The following is a 22,901-nucleotide window of genomic DNA, read 5'->3' as shown; positions in this document are numbered from 1 at the left end:
GGGGGCGGGCTGAATGACTAACACATGCGGGGGGGGGGGGGGGGGGGGGGGAGGGGAGGGGATGGCATTAACAATAGAGCAGGGGACTCCAGTGAGGTCTTCAGTGGTGACGGCACCAAAGCTGAGGAACATGAGAATATGAAGGGGCAATTAATGGTCCACACTGATTATGCATGTTTCATCTGCACCTGCTCTTTTCACAGGGTGTGGAAACAGCTTTAAGCCCAAGTTAAATAGTGGCTGAGGCAATTTTGCGCAGACTTTAGTAAACTTCCTTGTCCTTTTTCCCAGATTAACTTGTGCCCATTCTTTAACCTGGGACCCACTTTGCGCAATCCCTTGCTTGGGTCCTTAGACACTATATTATAGCAGTTTGAGGATGTGTCTACGTCCTCCCCAAGAGGGAGTACAGCACAGTGCCTGGCACAGAGAGTCTGTTCAAAAAGTCTGTTGCAAACATGAAAGCCTATCAACATGTTGATAACACTGATTTTTATTTTTGGAAGATAAGAACCCTTATGAATGTAGTAGGTTCTGAGCACAGATGCCCCCTGCACTGTACCACTTAAGGTCAAAGTGTCCAGATTTCAAACATTCGCCATTTGGGGAGAAGCATGAGATTGCTTTGTACTGTACAGTCAATATAAAATAAATAGTAGGAATTATTGTAAGTATTTTTTTAAAGGAGGAAGAAATTGCAGGAAACTTGGTGGTGCTTCTCATTAACGTTAATTTTAGTAACCCTATTATGTTGCTATACCGGGTTTCATAAAAAAATGTGTAACTATAATACTTTAGAGTGTAATTCATTTTAAAGAGTGATCTAATAGGATTAAGGCATTTAACTGAGGCCAGGAAAATTGGAATATTGAATTTTTAAAGGTTTTAATTAGTTTAACTTAAGTAAAACATGTTAGCCCTTCTTTAATACTTGAAAGCATGGTATAAGATACAAAGCCTAGTGAACAGTTCACAAGAATTAAGTTGTATCAAATCATTCTTATACAAAAAAAAATTTATCATACTTCCAGTTATTTCTTCTACATTACCCAAGTACTAAAATGATTTCTTCATCCTATTCAATTGCCCTGACTTGGGTGGTATCGGAAAGGGGAGGATGTTGAGGAGAAAGCAGTTAGCAGCTTGGCAAATGGTTTGATTCAGTTGATAATGAAAGCGTATCAATTGCCTCTGGTTTTCCTAGACTAAGATCCCAAATTGTGCATTCTTGAAGCATATCTGAAAAATGGAAAGATACGTGTTTGGGGATAGCAGTACACAAAGAGGCTCCTGTCTCTATCTCCCCCAGGAAAGCAGGAACTACTTTCCCATTTCCACGGTCACATGCAATTCTTGGGAATGGGGGGAGGGGGGAGGTGTGGGAAAGGTAGGGAAAGAGCCAATGGGGTGCTGGTAAATGGCTCTCTGAGAAGAAAAAAAAAAAAAAAGTCCTGATTGATCACATTTGCTGATTTCCATGGCATGAAGATTCCCACCGTGCCTAATGTCAAGCTCTTACCTGGCAGGCCAGATACCACTGAAAAGAGCTGACATTGAAAACCGAGGAATTTAAAAGAAGGAGCTGTCTCATTAAAAAATATTTATCAACTAGCACTGCTCTCAAGTTTGTATATCAGAGTATAACACAGGGAGGAAGGGGAGCAGTTCAAGAGCACTTTGTTCCCTGGGGTAAGACACAGAGCAGCTACAAGGCCAGACCCGGCCCCAAAGCTCAAGCTGATCAGTCCTGGCAAACATTAGAGGCACTCTGGCCACAGCGGAGTCCTTGCCTCTGATAGCTAGCTTAGAATGAGAAGAAAATGGTACCCAAAAGATGAAGGAGACTATATTCCTAAGAATGTGTGACTCTCCCCTGCCCCCAGGAGATTTATTTTTTAAATGGTAAGAAGATAGACAATATGAAGCAGAATTGAGTTTCTTTTTTTTTTTTTTAATGTTTATTTTTGAGACAGAGAGAGACAGAGCATGAACAGGAGAGGGGCAGAGAGAGAGGGAGACACAGAATCAGAAGCAGGCTCCAGGCTCTGAGCCATCAGCCCAGAGCCCGACGCAGGGCTCGAACTCACGGAGCGCGAGATCGTGACCTGAGCTGAAGTTAGACGCTTAACCGACTGAGCCATCCAGGCGCCCCGAAGCAGAATTGAGTTTCATCAGCAGGGACTTAGGAGTGGGATCAGATCCACAGCAACACTCCTCTACCCCCAAACTAAGTTGGCAGTTATCAATATTTAGATAATTCCTCGTGGCCTCAATGTGAAGATAAATGACTATTCATAGGGAATTTACTTAAACAAAGTTCATTCAGAATTGAAATGATCAAATCACTTGCCAAATATCCCTGACCACTGTAGTCTTAGAAAAAGCAAACCCCACTAACTGACACTAAATATTAAGTGGGTTGTCGCGATCACCAAATTATCCAATAAGCAAACCCCCATGTAGCGTGTACAAGCCAAATGCCACCTAATCAGCAAGATAGAGTTATTTTTCTGATGGTGGCAAGTCCAGTTCTGTTCTGATGCTGAATGTGTGGTAAACTACAGATTTGTAAGAAGTTGTCCAGCATTTAGAAGGTAAATAGAGGTCAAGGCAAATTAACTCAGACGTGACTAAATTCCTGACCTTGTTGTCATGAGCCCCAGGCTTTAATCAAATAAATTAACCAACCTAGTCAGTGGCTAATGAACCTACATGATAAAATTCTTGGCCAGGGAATCTTGACAGATGTGGCTGAGATCCAAATGTGAAAACATGTATTAGTAAGGTTTTTGGTTGAACGAGAATTTCATGGAGAACTTAAGTTAAAAATAAATAATTTTTTCTTTTAAAGTACAATTAAAATAGATACTAGAGATCTGCATTTCCTTGCTGTCTTGGTAATTTATTGGGTGGCAATGAAATGTTACTAACAGAATCATTATAGCTGCAGCACAGGCCATAGCTGGTTCTCATTATTAGCAAATCCCTATAGAACATTAACGTGAAGGTTATATAGTTATGTTCTTGTGACTTGATCAAACTGTACAGGTTAAGACTCCTGTTTCCTTTTGTATTATTCTGTTGGCCAGCGTAAAAGCTAATCATCCATAAACTTGGTTGCTATGAGATAAATAATATTTTCTCACAAAACAATTGAAATAATTTATCAGTTTTTCAGCAACCAACCTACAGTGGTTTTTAATTGGATTAAATGCATTAAATGCTAGATATCTTTTTGTCTGTGGCTATTACTAACAGAGGTACTTCTAACTACAAGGCTAAAATAAGAAATGCACTGTTTTATTTTCAAATAACATGTGCAACTGAAGACTGAATGTCAAAAAAAAAACCAATTAATTAGAAAAATCCATTGATTATAGACATGTTACATTTTTCATAAACTGCAGTCAGAAGTCTTTTTAAGCCAAGGTCTTCTGATTTTGCTGCAATAATATATACCTGTCAATAAAATAATACATGCTTAAATGTGAATATTCTTGCTTTCTCTGAAGAACCTTGAGTTCACTAAATACAGAAAGAGCTCAGTGAAAAAATTGGAGGAGTTCATGTGTTAGTGGAAGGTTTAAAATTTTTTTTAAGTATGTTTTGCTTTCCATTTGTCCCTGGGATATATTAAAACAAATGCTCTAATCACAAGAAGACTGGCACCATTGCACAAATCCCTGCTGCCCCTCTGCCTTGTGATGAAAGGAGATACTTGATTGATGGGCTTCAGCTCATTACAAATAAGTTGTCAAGTCATGTAGGGCTTTCAGGTTGAAATTCAGAAGGAATAATAAAACAGAAGGAGGGACTTAAAAAAAAATCCCTGTTTACAGGCATCAAATTAAAATGAAAAATCGTGTCACATCTTACAGAGTTTAAAAATGTTATTTGTATTCTAACTCTTTGGAAGGGGCCAAGCAAGATCCCTGGGTTTGCGTGCTACAACACCAGGGGCAGTGTATGTGTCCACTGGGGATAATACCTGCCAAAAGAATTCAAAATCTTGGATTGAACAATCGTTTCAGAATTCAAAGCTGAATTATTAAGTGGGGAAAGGTGGAGAATATCTTTAATAATGGTTTTGTCCAAATGATAAACGAGATAGTGTATGGCACCATTTGAGAGTTACTATTCAAATTCAGGAGCACTGTAGTAGATCTGTGAGGGGATTTGATCCAACAAACTTTGTGGCTCATGGAGAACAACCTGTCAAGGTTTCCTTGAGATAGGAACAAAGCAAAACCCTATCTGGCTGTCTAATACCAAACCCTGAGTCTGACTTCCTCGAGTTTCCTCTTTGTGGGTCCTGCACACTCATTCCTGCCTCTGGTTTTCATAAAAATAGGAATTCTAGGCTCTCAGACTCAGCCAATGAGTATGTGGTGGGAAAGTTGAAAAGCAGGTGAAATGTTCCTGCAAACCCTTATAACCTCATCAACACCCTACTTTCTCTCTGCCTTTCCCTTCCCTATCATCTCTCTCCAAAAAAGATAGACTTATCTTTTTTTCATTTGCAGTGGTTTTCAGCCATGGTTCTCCTTAGAATTGATTGCTTGTTTGGGTTGGGTTTTTGTGTTGTTGTTTGTTAATACAGATGTCTGGGCTCTATCTCAGACCAATTGATTCAGAATCTCAGGGGGTGGTGCCCTAGCATTTAATAGCTACCTCGCTGATTTTAATGTATGACCAGGAGGAGAACCACTGTAGCAGACCATTAACTGAAAGCTAACAGGTAATGGTTTGCATTCTTGGCTCAAGTAGAATCATCAAGGGGAGCTGTTTTTGAAAAAGAAAATGCCCAGACTCTACCCTAGACCAGTTGACTGAGACTCTGCAAGAGTTTGATCATCAGTATGTTACAAAAGTTCTCTATGTGATCCTAATGTATACCAAGGTTGAGAACCACTACTTTCTAGTGGTTCCTGTGTATGGGTGTTTGCATTTTATAAACCTTAGTGATTCTAAGAATTCACCTTGATGGTTGAACAAAACTCTGGAAAGAGTGCCAGGAAGACATCTGTTTGTCTATACTACCACCATGGCCCCTCTCCCTGCATTCCTGTCCAAACCAAATTCAATAAATGGGTCCTTCTTTGCCTACTTATGGTTTTATCATGGTTCCCAGCACACTTTCTATTACGCAAAATTGTGTGTTGTGATGATGATAGAGCTTTGTCTTTATAGTCCTTTTCATGATTACCTCCAAACCTTTTTCAGTGAAACATTTTTTTCTTGCATTTTTAGTTTGTATAAATATATAAAACTGGGTAAACTAAAAAACAAGTAAGCCTTCTAATATTGTGTGTTAATATAAGATTGGATCTTTATATCAAAGAATTTACCTTAATTTGTATTTTCTATAGATTTATCAGAATAGAAGATGTAAGAGGATTCATGAAGGCTAATTTTTCCTTTCAGGGCTCTCTGCACCTGAGAGAGAGGGGAAGATTTTCTTTCCTCTTCCCATTTTTAAAATGGTCTTATATTCATAAGTATTTACATATTTTCCTCTTCATTCTGTGAAAACATTAGGGGAAAGAAATGGCCCATTTTCCAAAAGCAAGGCGACAAAGTGCCCACCTTTTAGAATGGGCATGCTTTGGGTTGTTGATCCCTGTTCTTCTTACTAAAAGGAATGCAGAACAGGATCTATTCCAGGGCACAGAGAGGGGAGAAAGATCAATTTGCCTCTGGCTGCTGATACACAAGGGACTTCAAAATTTTATTTTGATGTGTTCTCCAAATGAGGTCTATGCATATACAGAAATATACTGCTTAGGATAAAAAGAAGTCTATTTTACAAGTTTAGATTTGTATCTACTTATCAGATAACTGCACACTGCTATTATACTTTAATATGAATTAATATTGTAATACAGCCCATGATTATCTCCTAAACAAAACAAATAGATTATGTTTTATTCTCAGAAAATGTCAAAAATCATTGATTTGTTAAGTATAAGCATTTAAAATATACAATTTTTATAGCTATGGATAAGATATTACAAAAACTTATATTGAAAGGCAAAGGAACTAGAATATCTAAAACAGTTCCGAAAATTAAAAAAAATGAAGTGGGAAGAATGAGTCTACCTAATTTTAAGTCATCAAAACTTCATAGAATTGGCAGAATGTAGAAACATAGATCAATGGAACAGAATAGAAAACCCAGAAATAGAGCCATGCATGTGCAGGCAAACGATTTTTGACAAAGGTACAAAAGCAATTCAATGAAAGAAGAATAGTCTTTTAAAAACTGATAGGGAAGTGATTATATATTCATAGACAAGAAAAATTATTTAAACCTCAGACTTTGTACAAAGATTAACTCAAAATGGATAATGGATTTATATGTAAAATATAAAACTACCAAGCTTTGAGGAGAAAATATTCAAGACCAAGAGCTAGGTGAAGAATTCCCAGACATGACATGAAAAGTACAATCCACAAAAGGAAAAGGCAATATATTAAATTTAATCAAAATTAAAAACCTCTGCTCTGCGAATGACCCATCAGAATAAAAAAACAAGCTATAGAGTGGGAGGAAATATTTGAAGACCACCTATCTGACCAAGGACTCATATCTAGAATATATAAAAATTCAACAGTTAAAAAAAACAAAAATCCATTTAAAAAATGGATGACTTTTCAAAAACAGGACATATAGTAGCAAATAAGCAAATGAAGAAGTCCATGCGATGGACCAGTAGTCAGCCATAAAAAGGAACAAACTGATACATGCACCAACTTGGATGGATCTCAAGGGCATTATGTGAAAGGGAAGGGGGAGGGGGGGATGTCAGCATGAAAAAGTTACATTTTATGTGATTTGTTTAAATATTTCATTCTAAAATGACAAAATGATAGAGAACAGCCTGGTGATTTCCAGGGGTTAAGAGAGCAGAGAGGGGAGTAGAGCTAGAACAGTTCTGTATCCTAATGGCGCCAGTGGATACATGAAGTTACCTATGGGATAAAATGACAGAGAACCGTACACACACATTCTACCAATATCAGTTTCCCAGTTTTGATATTGTACTACAGTTATGGAAAATGTAACCCCTGGAGGAAATGAAGGATCCCCAGGAACTTCTCTTACTATCTTTACAACTTCCTGTGAATCTATAGGTATTTCAATAAAAATATTCTTTTGTTAATAGCATTGATTTGTTAAGCATAAACATTTAAAACATGCAATTTTTGTTATCTTGTTGAGACATTTCCATGTTTTTTAAAGCCAGAATGCTCTTAAATTGGAAGTGGCCGGGCCCTCTCTCATCTCTGACCTCTAGGAGGTGATAGAAATAAAACACACAAGCCAGACAAGCCCTAACTTCCTCAAGAGAAGCCTAGTTGGAATACCCCAGAAGAAGGCTGTCTCAGGTTCCCCATGCCTGGGCTGGGATCTGCAGACAGAGGGAGATGACAGGCAAGACTCTACATGACCCACACCTAGTCCCGCTCTGTGCCTTACACGCACGCACATGAGTGCACCCATGCGCAGGCACACAAGCTTCTCTGGTGGCTGCTACCATGGCCCTTCCAAGTCATCTTCCACCTTTGCATCTGTGCTGTTGGTTACCAATCTCTTAATCTATATGAACGCCCAGTGGGGTCACTTTACCTGTCTTGGCCTTCATCTCAAGGAGCCTCTGAATGATTTTCCAATCCAGGGAGTATTCTTGTGTTTCCTGTGACAGAACTGAGGTGTGTAAAGAGCAGAAGGAAAAAGAAATCACTATGTCATGTTTTAACTATCTTAACTCTACTTTCCCTTAATACCTCTGCTTCCTGTGTAACACATTTCTTATTTTCTTTGTTCCTTCCATCCTACATTTAAAAGTAAAATAGGATTAGGAAACTTTTTAAGTGGCATAAGAAATCTTACTACCTCCAGAAACCCACGTTTACACACGGGAGCTATTTTGAGTTACAAATGGTAAGAAATGGGCGTAACTTCCTTTTTTATATAATACCTTCTCTAAAACAAACCCTCAACTTGATCTCCCTTGTGGTTTCAATTATGCCTACATCTCCTTTTTATGAACTCCTGTCATTGGAATTTTTTCCAAGAGTTCAGAATTAAATTCTTCCAAAGAATTAATAACTTTATTTTTCACATGTTTTTTCATCATCCCAGTTATGGTAACCTGAGATCTGATCTTTTTTTCTTTTTCCATGAAAACAAACAATAACCAAACTGTTGTATTATCCTGGATTGATTGGCAAGCAGAGGCTGTGACAAAGGTATGCATGCAGAATTTACTAGGGAAGTGATTCCAAGGAGCGGGAGTGAAGAGCAAGGGGCATAAACTAGGAACATGAGAAAGATGGCAGGAGAGAGCCTTAATTTGGCCACTGCTAAGGAGGAGTGGTGCTGTATTCTGCTGTGGCTTTCTGAGGAGCCTTATAAAACGTGTCAGAGCTGCGTGCCAGAAGATGAAAGGGTCAGCATTTATCCAGGGGGCCACGTCCTCCATTGGGCTATGGTGGCCCCATGGGTCATATGTGTCTGAATGCTAAGCAGGTACAGGTATCAGAGAAACCTCAGGACAAGAATGAAGAGGGTCCCCAAACTGGGTCCCCAAAGCGAGCCTCTGATAGGCAGTGGAAGTTCAGCAGAGCTCCATTACTGCCCAATAACTAAAAGTAGAACCAGGAAGATTTGAAGAGGAGCTCAAGATGTGGCCAACACAATTATCAACCTTATAACTTCTGTAACTTGATAAGGAGTAACTAATTGCCCTATTTCTTTCTAAATCAATCAGTGATATTTTAATACCTCCTTACCATCTTTGTACCTCCAATTTGCCCAGTAATATCTCTGAAGGTTTAAGACTGAAAATATTTTTTTTTAAGGTTATTTTCAGAGAGACAAAGCACGAGCAGGGGAGGGGCAGAGAGAGAGAGAGAGAGAGAGAGAGAGAGGGAGAGAGTCCCAAGCAAGCTCTGCAGGGTCAGTGCAGAGCCCAGTGTGGATTTCGAACTCGTGACCTGAGCCAAAATCAAGAACCAGACGCTTAACCAACTGAGCCATCCAGGTGTCCCAAGAGTGAAAATAATTTTAATGTTTGGTGTAATAACCCAAGTGTGTTACACTAGATTGTTAAGCTGCACTTTAAGAGTAAAATATTAAAATAAAATATGAAAGAATTACAAATGAGAGAAATTCACACTTGAACTGTTTATATATCTATGTTTTGATAAATTCATATGCCCTAAAGCCATTTCACACAGGATTTTTAAGAAATAAGTGAGGAAAGCAGAAACTTCTTAAGAATTATTGAATGCTATTCCAGATAAATTGTATATATTTCCAATAATCCGTTATAGAAGCAAAATTAACCCTTAATTTATAGAATTTATATAAAGGTTTCATTAATTAGGTAACTAATAGATTGGTTAATTAGAAAATTACTAAATTACTTGAATAACCTATTAATATTAGATAAGTTATTGAGCATTTTCTATATCTCAAGAACTATATTAAGATACATTAGTTCATCGAATCCTCACACTGTCTCCAAAGTAGGTACTATCAATCTCTCATTTTAAAGATGATGAAAGAGAGACACCAAGAGTTTAAGTAACTTACCCAAGCTGAGAGTGGTAGTAAAAATTGGAGCAAAGAAAGAGGCATTTAGGTAGCTTAGTTGGTTAAGTGTTTGACTCTTGATCTCATCTCAGGTCTTGATCTCAGGGTCTTTTTTTCTTTTTTTAATGTTTATTTATGTATTTATTTTTGAGAGGAGAAAGTGCGAGCAGGGGAGGGACAGAGAGAAAGGGAGACAGAGAATCCCAAGCAGGCTCCGTGCTGTCAGCTCAGTGCCTGATGTGGGGCTCAAACTCACGAAACAATGAGATCATGACTTGAGCTGAAATCAAGAGGCGGATGCTTAACCAACTGAGCCACCCAGCTGCCCTGATCTCAGGGTCTTAATCTCATGATCATGAGTTCAAGCCCTATGTTTAAGCTTCACAAAAAAAAAAAAAAAAAAAAAAAAAAAGTTGGAGCAAAACAATAGTGCTGTTTAGCTGATATGTTCATTTTTTTTTTTAAGTTTATGACAGGTTAGACTAAATTAAGGTAGTGGCCAAACTGCCAAAATTGAGTCTGGAATCACTCTCACTTTGCAATGATTAAGATGATCCAAGTAAGAATATATCAATAAAGATACCATCCATCTCATTAACAGTTGCTGGTAACTTTATCAAATCTGTATTTTGCTTGCAAAGGTTCATCCAAATATAAGAGATAGAAAATAATGTTAGGATAAAAGACTGGATGAAAAGTGAGGGGACAGCTATCTGACCTTTGAACACACTCACAGTCTGACAGTAACTAAGGCATCATTTACCAGTTTGAGGGGTTGAGATGTAAGAACAAGGTGTTAACTGATTAGCAATTAACCAATATAATATAAATTGTTAACCTAGTTTACATTTGTAGATGCTACTAAAAATTTTTCAAAGGCACAGCTACGTTCCCATCTGAGAGGCCCTATATCATCTTCAGGTGCTTCCCTACATGCGGTCACACCCGTCTCTGATAAAGTTCAGGGTATCAGTCACCAGCTGGTTTTAAAAATGATTCAGTTGCTATGATTAATTCAGTTATTCAAAGAGTTCCTGTGGAAGCACAGGAGAGTCTTGTATGTCCTGTCCTTTTCTTCCATGACTTGTGACTACCTCCAAAGCTCTAACTGGTCTGCTTGTGATACAGGTACACATTTTTAGATAAGCTCAGGTAAGAGTATAGGTGTTCTCCACAGGCTAAATGGAAAGGGCAAATTTCTGAAATCCCATTAAAAAGGTACAAGCTTCATATGTCCTACAATCAGCATGAAAGCCACCCTGTAGAAATTAAATAGTGACTACATCTGGTTTAAAATTCCACAGCAAATTCACTGAGTGTTACTTTAAACCCATTTGGATTAAAGAAGCAATGTCTTTACAACATCCTCCCCAACTTCTCTCCTTCTCCCTTATTCTTCCCCGTGCTTATATCATAATCATTCAACTTCCTCTTCATTATGTGCCCCACACTGTGCCTGGCACACAGAGCAAACAGCTACTTCTAACACCTACAATGCACCTTTCTAATATCATTCAACAAATTGTAGCAGGAAGTGTCTAGTCCATCATAATCAATGCTCTTGTTAGCACTGAGGATACGTTACTAAACAAAAGAGACAGATAGACAGACAGACAGACAGAAAGAAAGAAAGAAAGAAAGAAGAAAGAAAAAGAAAGAAAGAAAGAAAGAAAAAGAGGAAGAAAGAAGGAAGGAGAAAGAAAGGAAAGAAAGAAAAAGAAAGAGGAAGAAGGAAGGAGAAAGAAAAAGAGGAAGAAAGAAGGAAGGAGAAAGAAAGGAAAGAAAGAGGAAGAAGGAAGGAGAAAGAAAGGAAAAGGTCAATTGAAAATTTAAACTAAATAATAAATGTTATTTAAAATAAATAATAGGGGTGCCTGGGTGGCTTAGTCAGCTGAGGGTCTGACTCTTGGGTTTGGCTTAGGTCATAATCTCAGGGGCATGGGTTTGAGCCCCACATCGAGCTCTGTGCTGAGCATGGTGCCTGCTTGAGATTCTCTCTCTCTCTTAAAAATAATTAATTAATTTTGGGAAAAATTCAGTACTAAAAGAAAAAAAATATTCTAATAAAACAACCAAGTTTATTTTATTACATTGGAGAAATTTGAGGACTTTTATTTGATTTGTTTTTAATTTAAATTTCACAAACTTCCAAAAAGTAACTCACATGGTTTACAACAGTATCCAACTTTAGTTTCAACTTGCATTTCTTTTATTTTGGGTAAGATTAAGATTTTTTTGTTTCACTACATTAAAAAGTCTTTCATATCACCTTAGGATAAACAGTCAACTTATATCCTTTGCCTAATTTTCTAAAGGACAATTTTTTAAAAATATTTATTTATTTTTGAGAGACAGAGAGCATAAGCAGGGGAGGAGCAGACACACACACACACACACACACACACACACACACACACACACACACCGAATCTGAAGCATGTTCCAGGCTCCGAGCTGTCTGCACAGAGCCCAATGTGGGACTCGAACTCATGACCTCATGAGATCATGACCTGAGCCAAAGTTGGATGCTTAACTAATTGAGCCACCCAGGCTTTCCAGAAATTATTTTTTTTTATTTGTAGGAGTTAAAAATATTTTTTCCAGTTTGTTAATCTTCTTACTTTGTTTATAGTGGTTTCTGCTTTGCGGGTATTATTTATTTTTATGTAATCACATTTATTCCCTTATTCTTTAATGGTTTCAGGAATTTATAGGAAAAGAGCCTTTCCCCTCTAAAGTTATAAAAGAAATCTCAATGTTTCCATCTAGTTCTATTATGGTTCTACTTAGATAGATAGATAGATAGATAGAGACAGATAATTTAAGTGTTTAATTTTTCTTCATCTAGTTCTTGTACCTGTCTTGTTATCTTGTTAAGTTTATTCCTAAATATTTTCTCTATTTTGTTGCAACTGTAAATAGGACCCTTTCTTCTATTAAATCTTGAACTTATTTTTTAATAAATGAAAAATATTGATATTAATTGGCTTCCTGAACAAGACGCTGGATTGATTTTATTACAGTACTTTTTCAGTTGACTTTCTCAAGTTTCCCAAAATTAAAGTTTGATCATCCACAACTCCTTTTGACTTTCTATATCTCAAATCTTTTACTCTGGTCTAGTTGTGTTAGCTAGAATTTCCAAACAATAATAACTAAAGTGGTCAAAGCAGATACGTTTCTCTGGCTTATGACTTTATTGGGAGTGTTTCTGGTCATTTTTTTTTTTTTTTGTAATTCTCTTTAAGTATAATACTAATTGATTTTAGGTTGAGGGAGATATTTTGTATGTTAAAGAAATATCTCTCTGTTCCTTTTTGACTATGAATCAAAAATAAATGTCAAATTTTAACATATGTCCACTTAGCATACATAAATTTGACTGTATTTTTCTCCTTAAATCTTCTAATATATTAAGTTATATTAGTAGAGTTCCTAATATTGAATTTAAAGAACTAATCTTTATATTTATTCCTAGAATAATCCCCATTTGATCAATGCACACTTTCTCTTGCCAAGCTACTGGATTCCGTTTGCTAATGTTTTATTTAGGATTTTTGTATCATAAAACATAAGTAAATTGGTCTACAATTTCCTTACTAGTGCATTCTTTGCTAGATTTTGCTCTGAGAACTCTAGGAACTGTTAAGTGTTAGGTAAATGCAGTTATCATTGTAACACAGGTCCATGCTTTAAAGCATCCACCAATAAGTGTCTTGGTTCTTCACTACATCTCTTTATCCAACAGAAGTTTTTCACTAATGACTTTGTTAAATGAGACACATGTGAGCATATACATGAAAATTTTTACTCTTTCCAAATTATGTGGGAATTACGCTTGAGATAATTCATGAGAAGATGAGAGCAACCTCAGATGATCACTGTTTCCTGGATATGATTCTCATTAACTTTTCCAGGTTGAGCATTCATATTTTGTTGACTATTTCTGTTATTATATTTCAGTTATGGAAAAAACTTCTACAGATGCATTTCCTTTTACTATGAATTCTTCAGAAAAGCAAGAGACTGTATGTATTTTTGGAACTGGAGATTTTGGAAGATCACTGGCACTTAAAATGCTCCAGTGTGGTTATTCTATTGTTTTTGGAAGTAGAAACCCCCAGAAGTCCAGTCTGCTGCCCAACGGTGCAGAGGTCTTGAGCTATTCAGAAGCGGCCCGGAAATCAGACATCATAATCATAGCAGTCCACAGAGAGCATTATGGTTTTCTCACAGAACTAACTGAGGTGCTCAAAGGGAAAACATTGGTCGACATCAGCAATAACCTCAAGATCAATCAGTATCCAGAATCTAATGCCGAGTACCTTGCTCAGCTGGTGCCAGGTGCTCACGTAGTAAAAGCATTTAACACCATCTCAGCCTGGGCTCTCCAGTCTGGAGCACTGGATGCAAATCGACAGGTAATATTAAATGATTACTTTATACTCAATCTTTAAAAAAGTAAATGTTTGAATGTCCACTTTCCTCAAAGATGCCAAAATATAATTACAAAACAAAATACCCACTAAACATTTCAGTTTGCTAATATGTGCCATGGATAATTTTCTTGGGCTTAATCAAGTTGTCAATTGTTGTGATTTATTTCCCAATGTCAGCACCCTCAGCTTTGAGTTTGATTGAAGCCAATGGTGTCAGTCTCCAGAGGCCTCCTATAAATACTAAAAAGTAACACAGTTAAATTGTTGATGGATATCCTTCCCATTCTCATCACACTGTATGAAACTGATTCCATTTATTCACTGAGATTAAAAGTAATCCCAAAGTGATATAGTACCCACAAATACAGAAGAAAAATCAAACCATCACCCTGGGAGAACCAAGTCCTATTGTGTCAGTGTGATATACTTAAAACCACTCTCAATTTCAACCCTGGTACTTAACTATCCAGCACGCATGTGCAAGTTGAAAACATGTTGCTTCTATATCCTTGTTTGAAAAGCAGTTCACTACTACACGTCCTTGCTCTGCACAGTGCTTACATAGACTTTCAAAGTAATTATTAAAGAAAGAATAAGTACAAAATAAATTATTCTTAACCCAGGTGTTCGTCTGTGGAAATGACAGCAAAGCCAAGCAAAGAGTAATGGATATTGTTCGTACTCTTGGACTTACTCCACTGGATCAAGGATCTCTCATGGCAGCCAAAGAAATTGAAAACTACCCCCTGCAACTGTTTCCAATGTGGAAGTTCCCCTTCTATTTGTCTGCCTTTCTGTGTGTCTTCTTCTTTTTCTACTGTGTTATAAGAGATGTAATCTACCCCTATGTTAATGGCGGGAAAGATAGAACATTTCGCATGGCTATTTCCATTCCAAATCGTGTCTTCCCAATAGCAGCACTTACACTGCTTGCCTTGGTTTACCTCCCGGGTGTTATTGCTGCCATTCTGCAACTGTACCGAGGTACAAAATACCGCCGATTCCCGGACTGGCTTGACCATTGGATGCTTTGCAGAAAGCAGCTTGGCTTGGTGGCACTGGGATTTGCCTCCCTTCACGTCCTCTACACACTAGTGATTCCTATTCGATATTATGTACGATGGACAATTAAAAACAGAACCATTACCCAGGTAAATCTCTACTCATTTGTATTCTCCAGTTCCTTAAAGCAAAGGGAAATCTTGCTACATCATATTCCACTTCACAATTATAGAAAATCACTCTTTTAACCATCTTTTTTTTTTCTTTAATGTTTATTTATTTATGTTGAGAGAGGGGGCAGGAGCAGAGAGAGAGTGAGACAAAGAATCCCAAGCAGGCTCTGCACTGTCAACACAGGACCTGACACAGGGCCGGAACTCACGAACCATGAGAACATGACCTGAGCTGAAATCAAGAGTCAGATAGTTAACCGACTGAGCCACCCAGGTTCCCCAAACCATCTTTATTTTTTTTTTTTTAATGTAGACTATAGTTCCTGTTTGGGGTTTTCTTTGTTTTGGTTTGGTTTGGGGTTTTTCTGAGTTTGGGTTTTAGGGTTTTGTTTTGTTTTGGTTTTTTTTAATGAATTTGGTTGAGATCCCATAAAACTAGTGAGAATGAAAGTTAGATTCCCAGGTTCGCTTGGGTGCAGATGTGTACTTGCAGGATTCACTGGGATACCGGCAAACTGGCAGATTTGGAGGCTCAGGAAACCTAATAACACTTACTTGAATTCCTTAGGGAAGGAGAGCAGTCAAGAAATGTAAACCAATGAGTTTTTAAGCTTCTCTTGTTGTGCATGCTACTTCCTTTTGGAAGTCAAAACCAAACATCTTATAAAAGTAAGGGGACTGTTCAAACCTCTGTCACAGGAAGGTAAACAAATTCACAAAAGGGTGCTTATACCTCCACTAATGTTTGACTTGCAGAAAGCCATCCTCAAAAACTAGAAAATTAAACAATTTTGAGCAAATGTCAAATACTATTTTCTGCATAGTGAACAATTCAGAGAGAATCAGCTCAGAGAGTCATAAAGCAATCCCAGAGGATGTGCTATCTATCCGTTCTAGTTTGGAAGTAATTGGTTTTGATCAATCTTACTGAAGTCTCAAAGTTTCTTAGTCAATAACTCATTGATGGTACTTCTGTGGATTTCTCTACATTATTTCTCAAATACACAGGAGATTCTTAGGTAACAGTCCCATTTAAAGGGCCTGGATTTTCTCAGTCTGTGGTATGGGCAGACTTGATGCTATATTATGACATAATAAACATGAAAGAACCCAAACGTTGTGTGTGTGAATAATCAGCATATAAAGCAGATGAACAGAATCCAGATATAATCATTTGAGAACATCAAGTTTTGCTTGAGGAACAAGAAGCCATATGGTAAAGAAGGTTTAAGTAAATGTTTACTTTGTTTTAGAATTTATAGGGTCAATTAAAACCTTCTACACAATTCCTAGAGTCAACTATATAATAAAGTCCCAGCAGAACCAATTACTTTTTCTACCAAGAAATATCATTTCCAAGTACATATTTCTCTATAGTTATTTTCAAGTGATTATTAAGAAATACATACGATTTGTCCTGAGCAAATATAGTATGCAGAGGTATTTTTCACTGCCCTTAAAAGTCTGGGCAGTTTGTAAAAAAAAAATGTAATTTTTAAAAATTGATAATAATTTTTCTTAGGCAACAGCAAAGAGAGAAGATCCATTTAGCACCTCTACTGCCTGGCTTAGTGATTCATACGTAGCTTTGGGAATCCTTGGATTTTTCCTGTTTGTACTCTTGGGAATCACTTCCTTGCCATCCGTTAGCAACACGGTCAACTGGAGAGAGTTCCGATTTGTCCAGGTAATGACTTCAAGATATAATCTACTTTATATTGCAAAATAAGTCTGGCTTTACAAATATTTTCATTTTTCTCTCATACAATGTACAGATTTTCATTATGCTCCTTCATTTCCACCGCAGTGTCACAAAAATAGCAAGTGAAACACGTTCAAGTCCAAAAATGCTAAACTCTGGTACCAAAAGGCATTGCATAATAGTTTCATTTCCTAGCTGGGCATCACATGCCAAGACTGCTGACTACTCCTAGAGCCACAGGTGTGAGTATAGAGTGAAGAGCACCAATAACTATTAAACTTTGTGTGTAGGGATATGCTAGGCACAAGGTGAAGAGAAACCCAAAGACAAAATTTCTACTTCTGATATCTGCCTTCTAATAAGAACATATTGATACAAAAAAGGCATATATTAAACTCAACTTTAAAACCACCAAAGCAAGGTTTGTTAGACTGTCATACCAGACTCAGTGCGGGTCTATACAAGGAAGAATTGGTTTTGCCCACATACCAACCACCAGACACCTCACTAAAAGCAGTTAGTTACTATTCTTATAGACCAGTAGTCCTCAAAGTGCGCTACCTAGAACCTCAGCATCACCTGGGATCTTATTAGAGACACAAGTCCCCAGGCTCCACGCAGACCAAATGGATCAGAAACTCTAGAGGTGTGGCCCAGCAATGTGTTTTAACAAGCCTTCCGAATTATTCTGATGCATGCTCATTGTGAATCAGTATAATAGAAAAGACCATTAGTAACTGGAATTGGATTTGAATTTTATAAAACTATTTGAATTTCTGAAAGTCTTGCAGTTTCTCCCAGAGAACAAATGCAGTCAACATTTTCTCATGCTAACACCTTTAGTCAAGGCTATTAAGACAGAAATAAACATTGAGCTTTAGAATTTAGGCCAAAACAAACAAACAAAAGTAAAGTTTGCTAATTGTTCTTTACTGCAATAGAAATTAGCTAGCATCTGCTTTTAGTCTGTAACATAAACTAATGTGGTGCTTCTTAAGGACATACTATCTTAGCATCTCTGGCCTCCAGAAAAGTTGATCAAGGAAAGAGTTCACCACTGGGGAAGAAGCCACAGTATATTACTTATTCTAACTCAAAAAAGTTTACTTCTGGAAAACTTTCCCATCTAGCCAGGTTAAGATGAAACCACCACTTAATCCCTTCACCTATTTCGCCCATCCCAGGAATGAAAAGTACAGGGAATATAGTCAATAATATTGTAATAACATAGTATGGTAACAGCTGGTGCTACACTTGTCATGGTTAGCAGTACAAAACATATGCAATTGTCAAATCAATACGTTGTACACCTGAAACTAATGTGACATTGTATGCCAACTATACTTCAAGAATAAAATTTTTTTAAAAAAGGATGAAACCACCATATCATTTATAAGCACAATATTTTTTAAATGAAATATTTATCAACCTGAAGGATGGTTAATGTTTTCTCCAGTACTTAGCAGAGTGTTCTAAATATTACACACGTCAAAGGTTTGTGGTTGGTAATAAATATCCTGCATTGGCTTAGAGTGTTTCATTTTAAAATATAAATATAGTGCTAATGTACATATTCTTTTCTTGCTTATCCAGTCCAAACTGGGTTATTTGACCCTGATCTTATGCACAGCCCACACCATGGTGTATGGTGGCAAGAGATTCCTCAGTCCTTCGAGTCTCATATGGTACCTTCCTTCAGCCTACGTGATAGCACTCATCATTCCCTGCATCGTGCTGGTGATCAAGTTCGTCCTTGTCCTGCCATGTATAGACAAGACCCTTACACGGATCCGCCAGGGCTGGGAGAGGAATGCGAAACCGACATTGAATGGAGAAAGATATTTAAAGCAAAGTTCAGTCCACCTGGACTCTGAACTGTAGTAGTGTATATTTAGAGAAGGCTACGTAATGGGAACAGTTAAGAAGCCATTTTTCTCCCACCATGACCTGAAGTTTGTTAACAGAGAAGGAACTGTTGCCTGACTTTAAGAACTTGACAGATAGGAATAGAACACCAGTAAATCTCAGGTTAGTGATGAATCTGTGTAGGCCCCTGCCTCTCTTTTTCCCAGAGGTAGCAGGGCTGAGGTCATGGTTATCTTTGTGGTTTCACACTAAAAAGTTGTTTTGTCATGGGCAACGTGCATGTGCATGACCTAATGTCTTGCAAAATCCAGAGGAAGTACAGCAACTTCCTTCTCTGGGTCAAGGGGCTGAGTGGAATGAAAAAGAAAACAGTATGATGGTGGCCACTGATAAAGGCTTTCTGAGGTATGTCTGAAAAGGAGGACCAATGAAGTGAAAGGAATGAGAATTTTTCTTATTGTTCTTTGTAAGTGAAAGTGGTCAAAAATATTGCCATAGTGAATTCTGTAGTTAAATGTGCTCTTTGATTTTGCTTTTGCCAACATGGATGTGTACTGTGGAGAACCATTTTATAACACAACAAATAATTTCACAATTGATTGGAAGTAACCATGGGTTGGATATATGCAAGTCTATTACTGTTGTCGTAAGATCCTTCCTTTACAAGGAATAAGTACAGGGAAGATTGAGTTACAATTGAGAGATATCCACTTGGATTTTCTCAGTGTACAACAAGCAAGGAAAGGTTGATAAAACCCTTGCACGAAAAGTTCACATAAACCAGAATTTTAGACAGCAAGCTACATAAATTTTGTAAAGCTGCACTATACTAGGTATGTATGATTTAGATATTGTGGTATGCTTTGTGAATACTATATTCCAAATATTGGTCAATACTAATCATCTATGAAATGGATTTCTAGTATAAAAAAAGTGTCTTCTCTAATTCTCAAGGCTTATTATAATTTTAAGCAGTGACATTAAATGAATAATGAAAGTATAATTTTGACAAATGCATAGATGAGAGAGAATTATGTAAAATCTTAGGGTAGGGAGGCATGAACAGTAGCTGAAATATAAGACTTGGTTCTTTCTCAAATCTTTGTTGTAATGCAGATGGTTTGCTCTATTTTTCCTGTGCTGATAATACCATTTCCAAGATGACTTTCCACAGGATTAGCCTTCCTGGCTCATGCATGAAGCTGAAAGGGGCCTTAGGCACCCACTTCCCACAAAATGAAATAACCCAAAGGCTTTGGGTTTGACATTTTTCTGCCTACTCCATAAAGGCCACCTATTTTTCTTTCTGTTTTAACTTTTATTATCATATATTCTACATGATGCAAAATGATTAAAATATATTAAAATATCACCCACCATCCAGGAGATTTTTCTATGAAACTTTTTGAAAATAGTTTCATCTATACTGTATATTCAACTTCACATCCTCCCTTTTTCACTTAATATATCAGTGGTTTTGTTCTCTTACTTACATGGTATATGTATATTATTAATGGCTGCATTAATATTACATCAAATGGGCACTTATTTAACCAATGCGCTAATTAAACACGTAGGTTATATCTGTTTTTTTACTAAAACAAATAACATTTCAGAATATCTTAGCACTTATAACTTTTTTCCATACTTTAAATTATTTCCTTGGAATACTTGCCAAGAATTGGGATTACGAAATTAAATAACTTTTTTAATGCTTATTTATTTTTGAGAGAGAGAGAGACAGACAGAGTGTGAGTAGGATAGGGCAGAGAGAGAGACAGAGACAGAATCCTAAGCAGGCTCCAGGCTCTGAGCTGTCAGCACAGAGCACAGTGCAGGGCTGGAACCCACAAACCACTAGATCATGACCTGAGCTGAAGTCAGACACTTAACTAACTAAGCCACCCAAGAGCCCCAGATTTTGTTTTTTGTATCAGTTTGTGTTCCCTGAGAAGGCACACAGAATGCATGCTCCATTAATTTATCTTTGATTCACTCAAGCAAGGTTACAAGAAACCTGGAAAACTGTGAGCAGAGCTGAGGTGTGTGGCACTGACCCTAGAGCATCAGTGGGAAAGACAGAGAAAATGTCATTACTCATCTATTCTGTTTTGTGCAAAACAGCCGAGTGTTCTAGGGTTGGAGCCTGCTCTTTGTCTAGAGAATGGTTGCTTCAAAATTAAATACTATCCAGGCTGATATAAAGAAAACCTCTGGGGTTAATCATGCTTTTTTGGTATGTTTTTACTTGATCATAGTTCATCACTAAAAATAGAAAATAATACAACTGGGGGGGGGGGCGGGGGAAGCTGCCTAGAGTAAAACTCTACTTTTATAACCTAGTAAAAATGTTCTACCTATGTAGTTAATAAAAGCCATCCATGAAGCTAGAAGTTAAAGAACACGTCCAGTGGTTTTGGTGTAACAGTGCGTTGCTAGGCCTGACCCTCAGCTTCAACTACAAGGGTCGCCAGCCCCACTGGTGGACCAGAGAAGCCAATTTCCTCCTTTCATCCCTCTCAACATCCCTCCTCCCCAACCATCAAACCAACTTGGCCATCCTAACACAGCTGACTCCTCCAGTTCACCTAGGGTTGGAAAGAATGAGTTTGGAGCAGACGAAAGTAGCAAACTGTATTCCTTTTAACAGGTCCAGACCGTTTTACATAAAAAAGTTAGACTAAACTTCACTGTATTCTAGGAAAATTTTTATTGAGCTCATAAACATTTTGTTTTTGTATGTCTGCCCCATGTTAAGGGATGACTGCTTTTGTAAATTTGTACTCATTAAATGTCATTTTAAAAATACATTCCAGGTTTGTTTAATTCTGGTTTTGACTCATTAGCGTTTCAAAAGGAAAAAAAAAAGGCAAGAAAAGGTTGGAAGGATTTAAATCACAGTAGTTCTGGCATCTGGAAGTAAAAATACCTCCTTTCAGGCATAAGGAAAAGGAGAGGCAGGACATGGGCTTTAAAGCACATTAACAGATTTGCAGCTTTGTGCAATATATGCTTGAGCTCATCAGTGGGTGCACTGCAATACCCTATGCATTTCAATTTTACCCTCAGAGAGGCGAGAGCATCAGCTGGCCAAACAGGGGTAGGGGCATATTATCCCACACCAGATTTCAGTTAGAAGTAGAAAACAAAACGCCTTTCTTCCTCCAGGTAGATGCCACCATGGCGGGGCTAATGACTTCACCAGTGGACTGACCTCAGGTTGGAGTTCAGCCTGCAGACCGGATATTAAATGCCCTGCACAAGTGGACAGCTGCAGGCCTGATGGGTGTAACCATTCTTTCAAAAGCAAAATAAAAACTGGGAAATAGAGGACTAGCAACCTGGAGTAGGCTAGAAGCAAACAGAAAAGCCCCCACTGAAAAGCTACTTCAATCAGATATTACATTAAAAGCTTTTCCTGCATTGATTGTTCAGGGACCACAAAAGAGCCATGATAATGATAAAAGTGTGTAATGAATTTTACCTCTAGGAACCCAAAAGATTCTGGACCTTCTCCCCAAAATCAAGGTGGAATGACAGTTAAGGTGCCGCCCACAGAGCTTGCAGGTTTTATTCTCTATCCCCATAACCATCATCCACACCACCCACCTATTACATGTTAACACACCGAACATATCCTTGCATGATCCTACTCCAATTCTCTATAATGAGTAAGAATTACAATGTAGAAAAATCCTCTACTCTTCTAAAGATTTGTTCAGTAGAATTTAGGAAAAGAGAGTTTTCATTACTCTTCTATGCACTGCCTTTCCTCAAGCTCAAGTCAAAGCCCTGAAAGTTCCGGGCCAAGATGGCAACCTGGGAGGCCACAGAACTCACCCCCTCCCTCAGACACAACAAATCTGTAGCTGCACACATTGCAATTCCCTCTGACAGCCCCTGAACTCATAGATAAGAGGAAATAAGAAGACTACAGTGAGAAGGAGCAGGATCAAGGGTGAAAGGGAAAGGATTGGGGGTTAGAGAAAAGGGGACTGTGGCTGAGCAGGACAGTGAACCCCTGCCCTAGCCCAAAAGAGAAGCATCCATGTTTCCGGCCACAAGGGAATCCTGTAAGGCTTTTAATAATGCTTGTTGCCTAATTCTATGGGCAAAGC

The 22,901-nt window shown here is 37.8% G+C and overlaps 1 protein-coding gene across 2 annotated transcripts in view; it reads left to right on the top strand.

The window, feature by feature from the left end:
• The window catches only part of STEAP4 (STEAP4 metalloreductase), a 24,740-nt gene extending 3,149 nt beyond the window's left edge, over nucleotides 1-21,591 (top strand). The window contains exons 2-5 of one of the 2 annotated variants that reach the window (XM_049641404.1): nucleotides 13,565-14,022; nucleotides 14,664-15,191; nucleotides 16,738-16,902; nucleotides 18,511-21,591. In XM_049641404.1, coding sequence (XP_049497361.1) covers nucleotides 13,567-14,022; nucleotides 14,664-15,191; nucleotides 16,738-16,902; nucleotides 18,511-18,798 — 1,437 coding nt within the window. In that variant the 5' untranslated portion in view covers nucleotides 13,565-13,566 and the 3' untranslated portion in view covers nucleotides 18,799-21,591. The remainder of the gene's footprint in view (nucleotides 1-13,564; nucleotides 14,023-14,663; nucleotides 15,192-16,737; nucleotides 16,903-18,510) is intronic. The other variant, XM_049641405.1, reaches the window with a different exon arrangement.
• The last annotated feature ends 1,310 nt before the right edge of the window (nucleotides 21,592-22,901 follow it).

This window comes from Panthera uncia, chromosome A2 (assembly GCF_023721935.1).
Source record: "Panthera uncia isolate 11264 chromosome A2, Puncia_PCG_1.0, whole genome shotgun sequence".
Lineage (NCBI taxonomy): Eukaryota > Metazoa > Chordata > Mammalia > Carnivora > Felidae > Panthera > Panthera uncia.
Note: the sequence above shows the minus strand (reverse complement) of the source record. Positions and strands in the feature narration are given on the sequence as shown.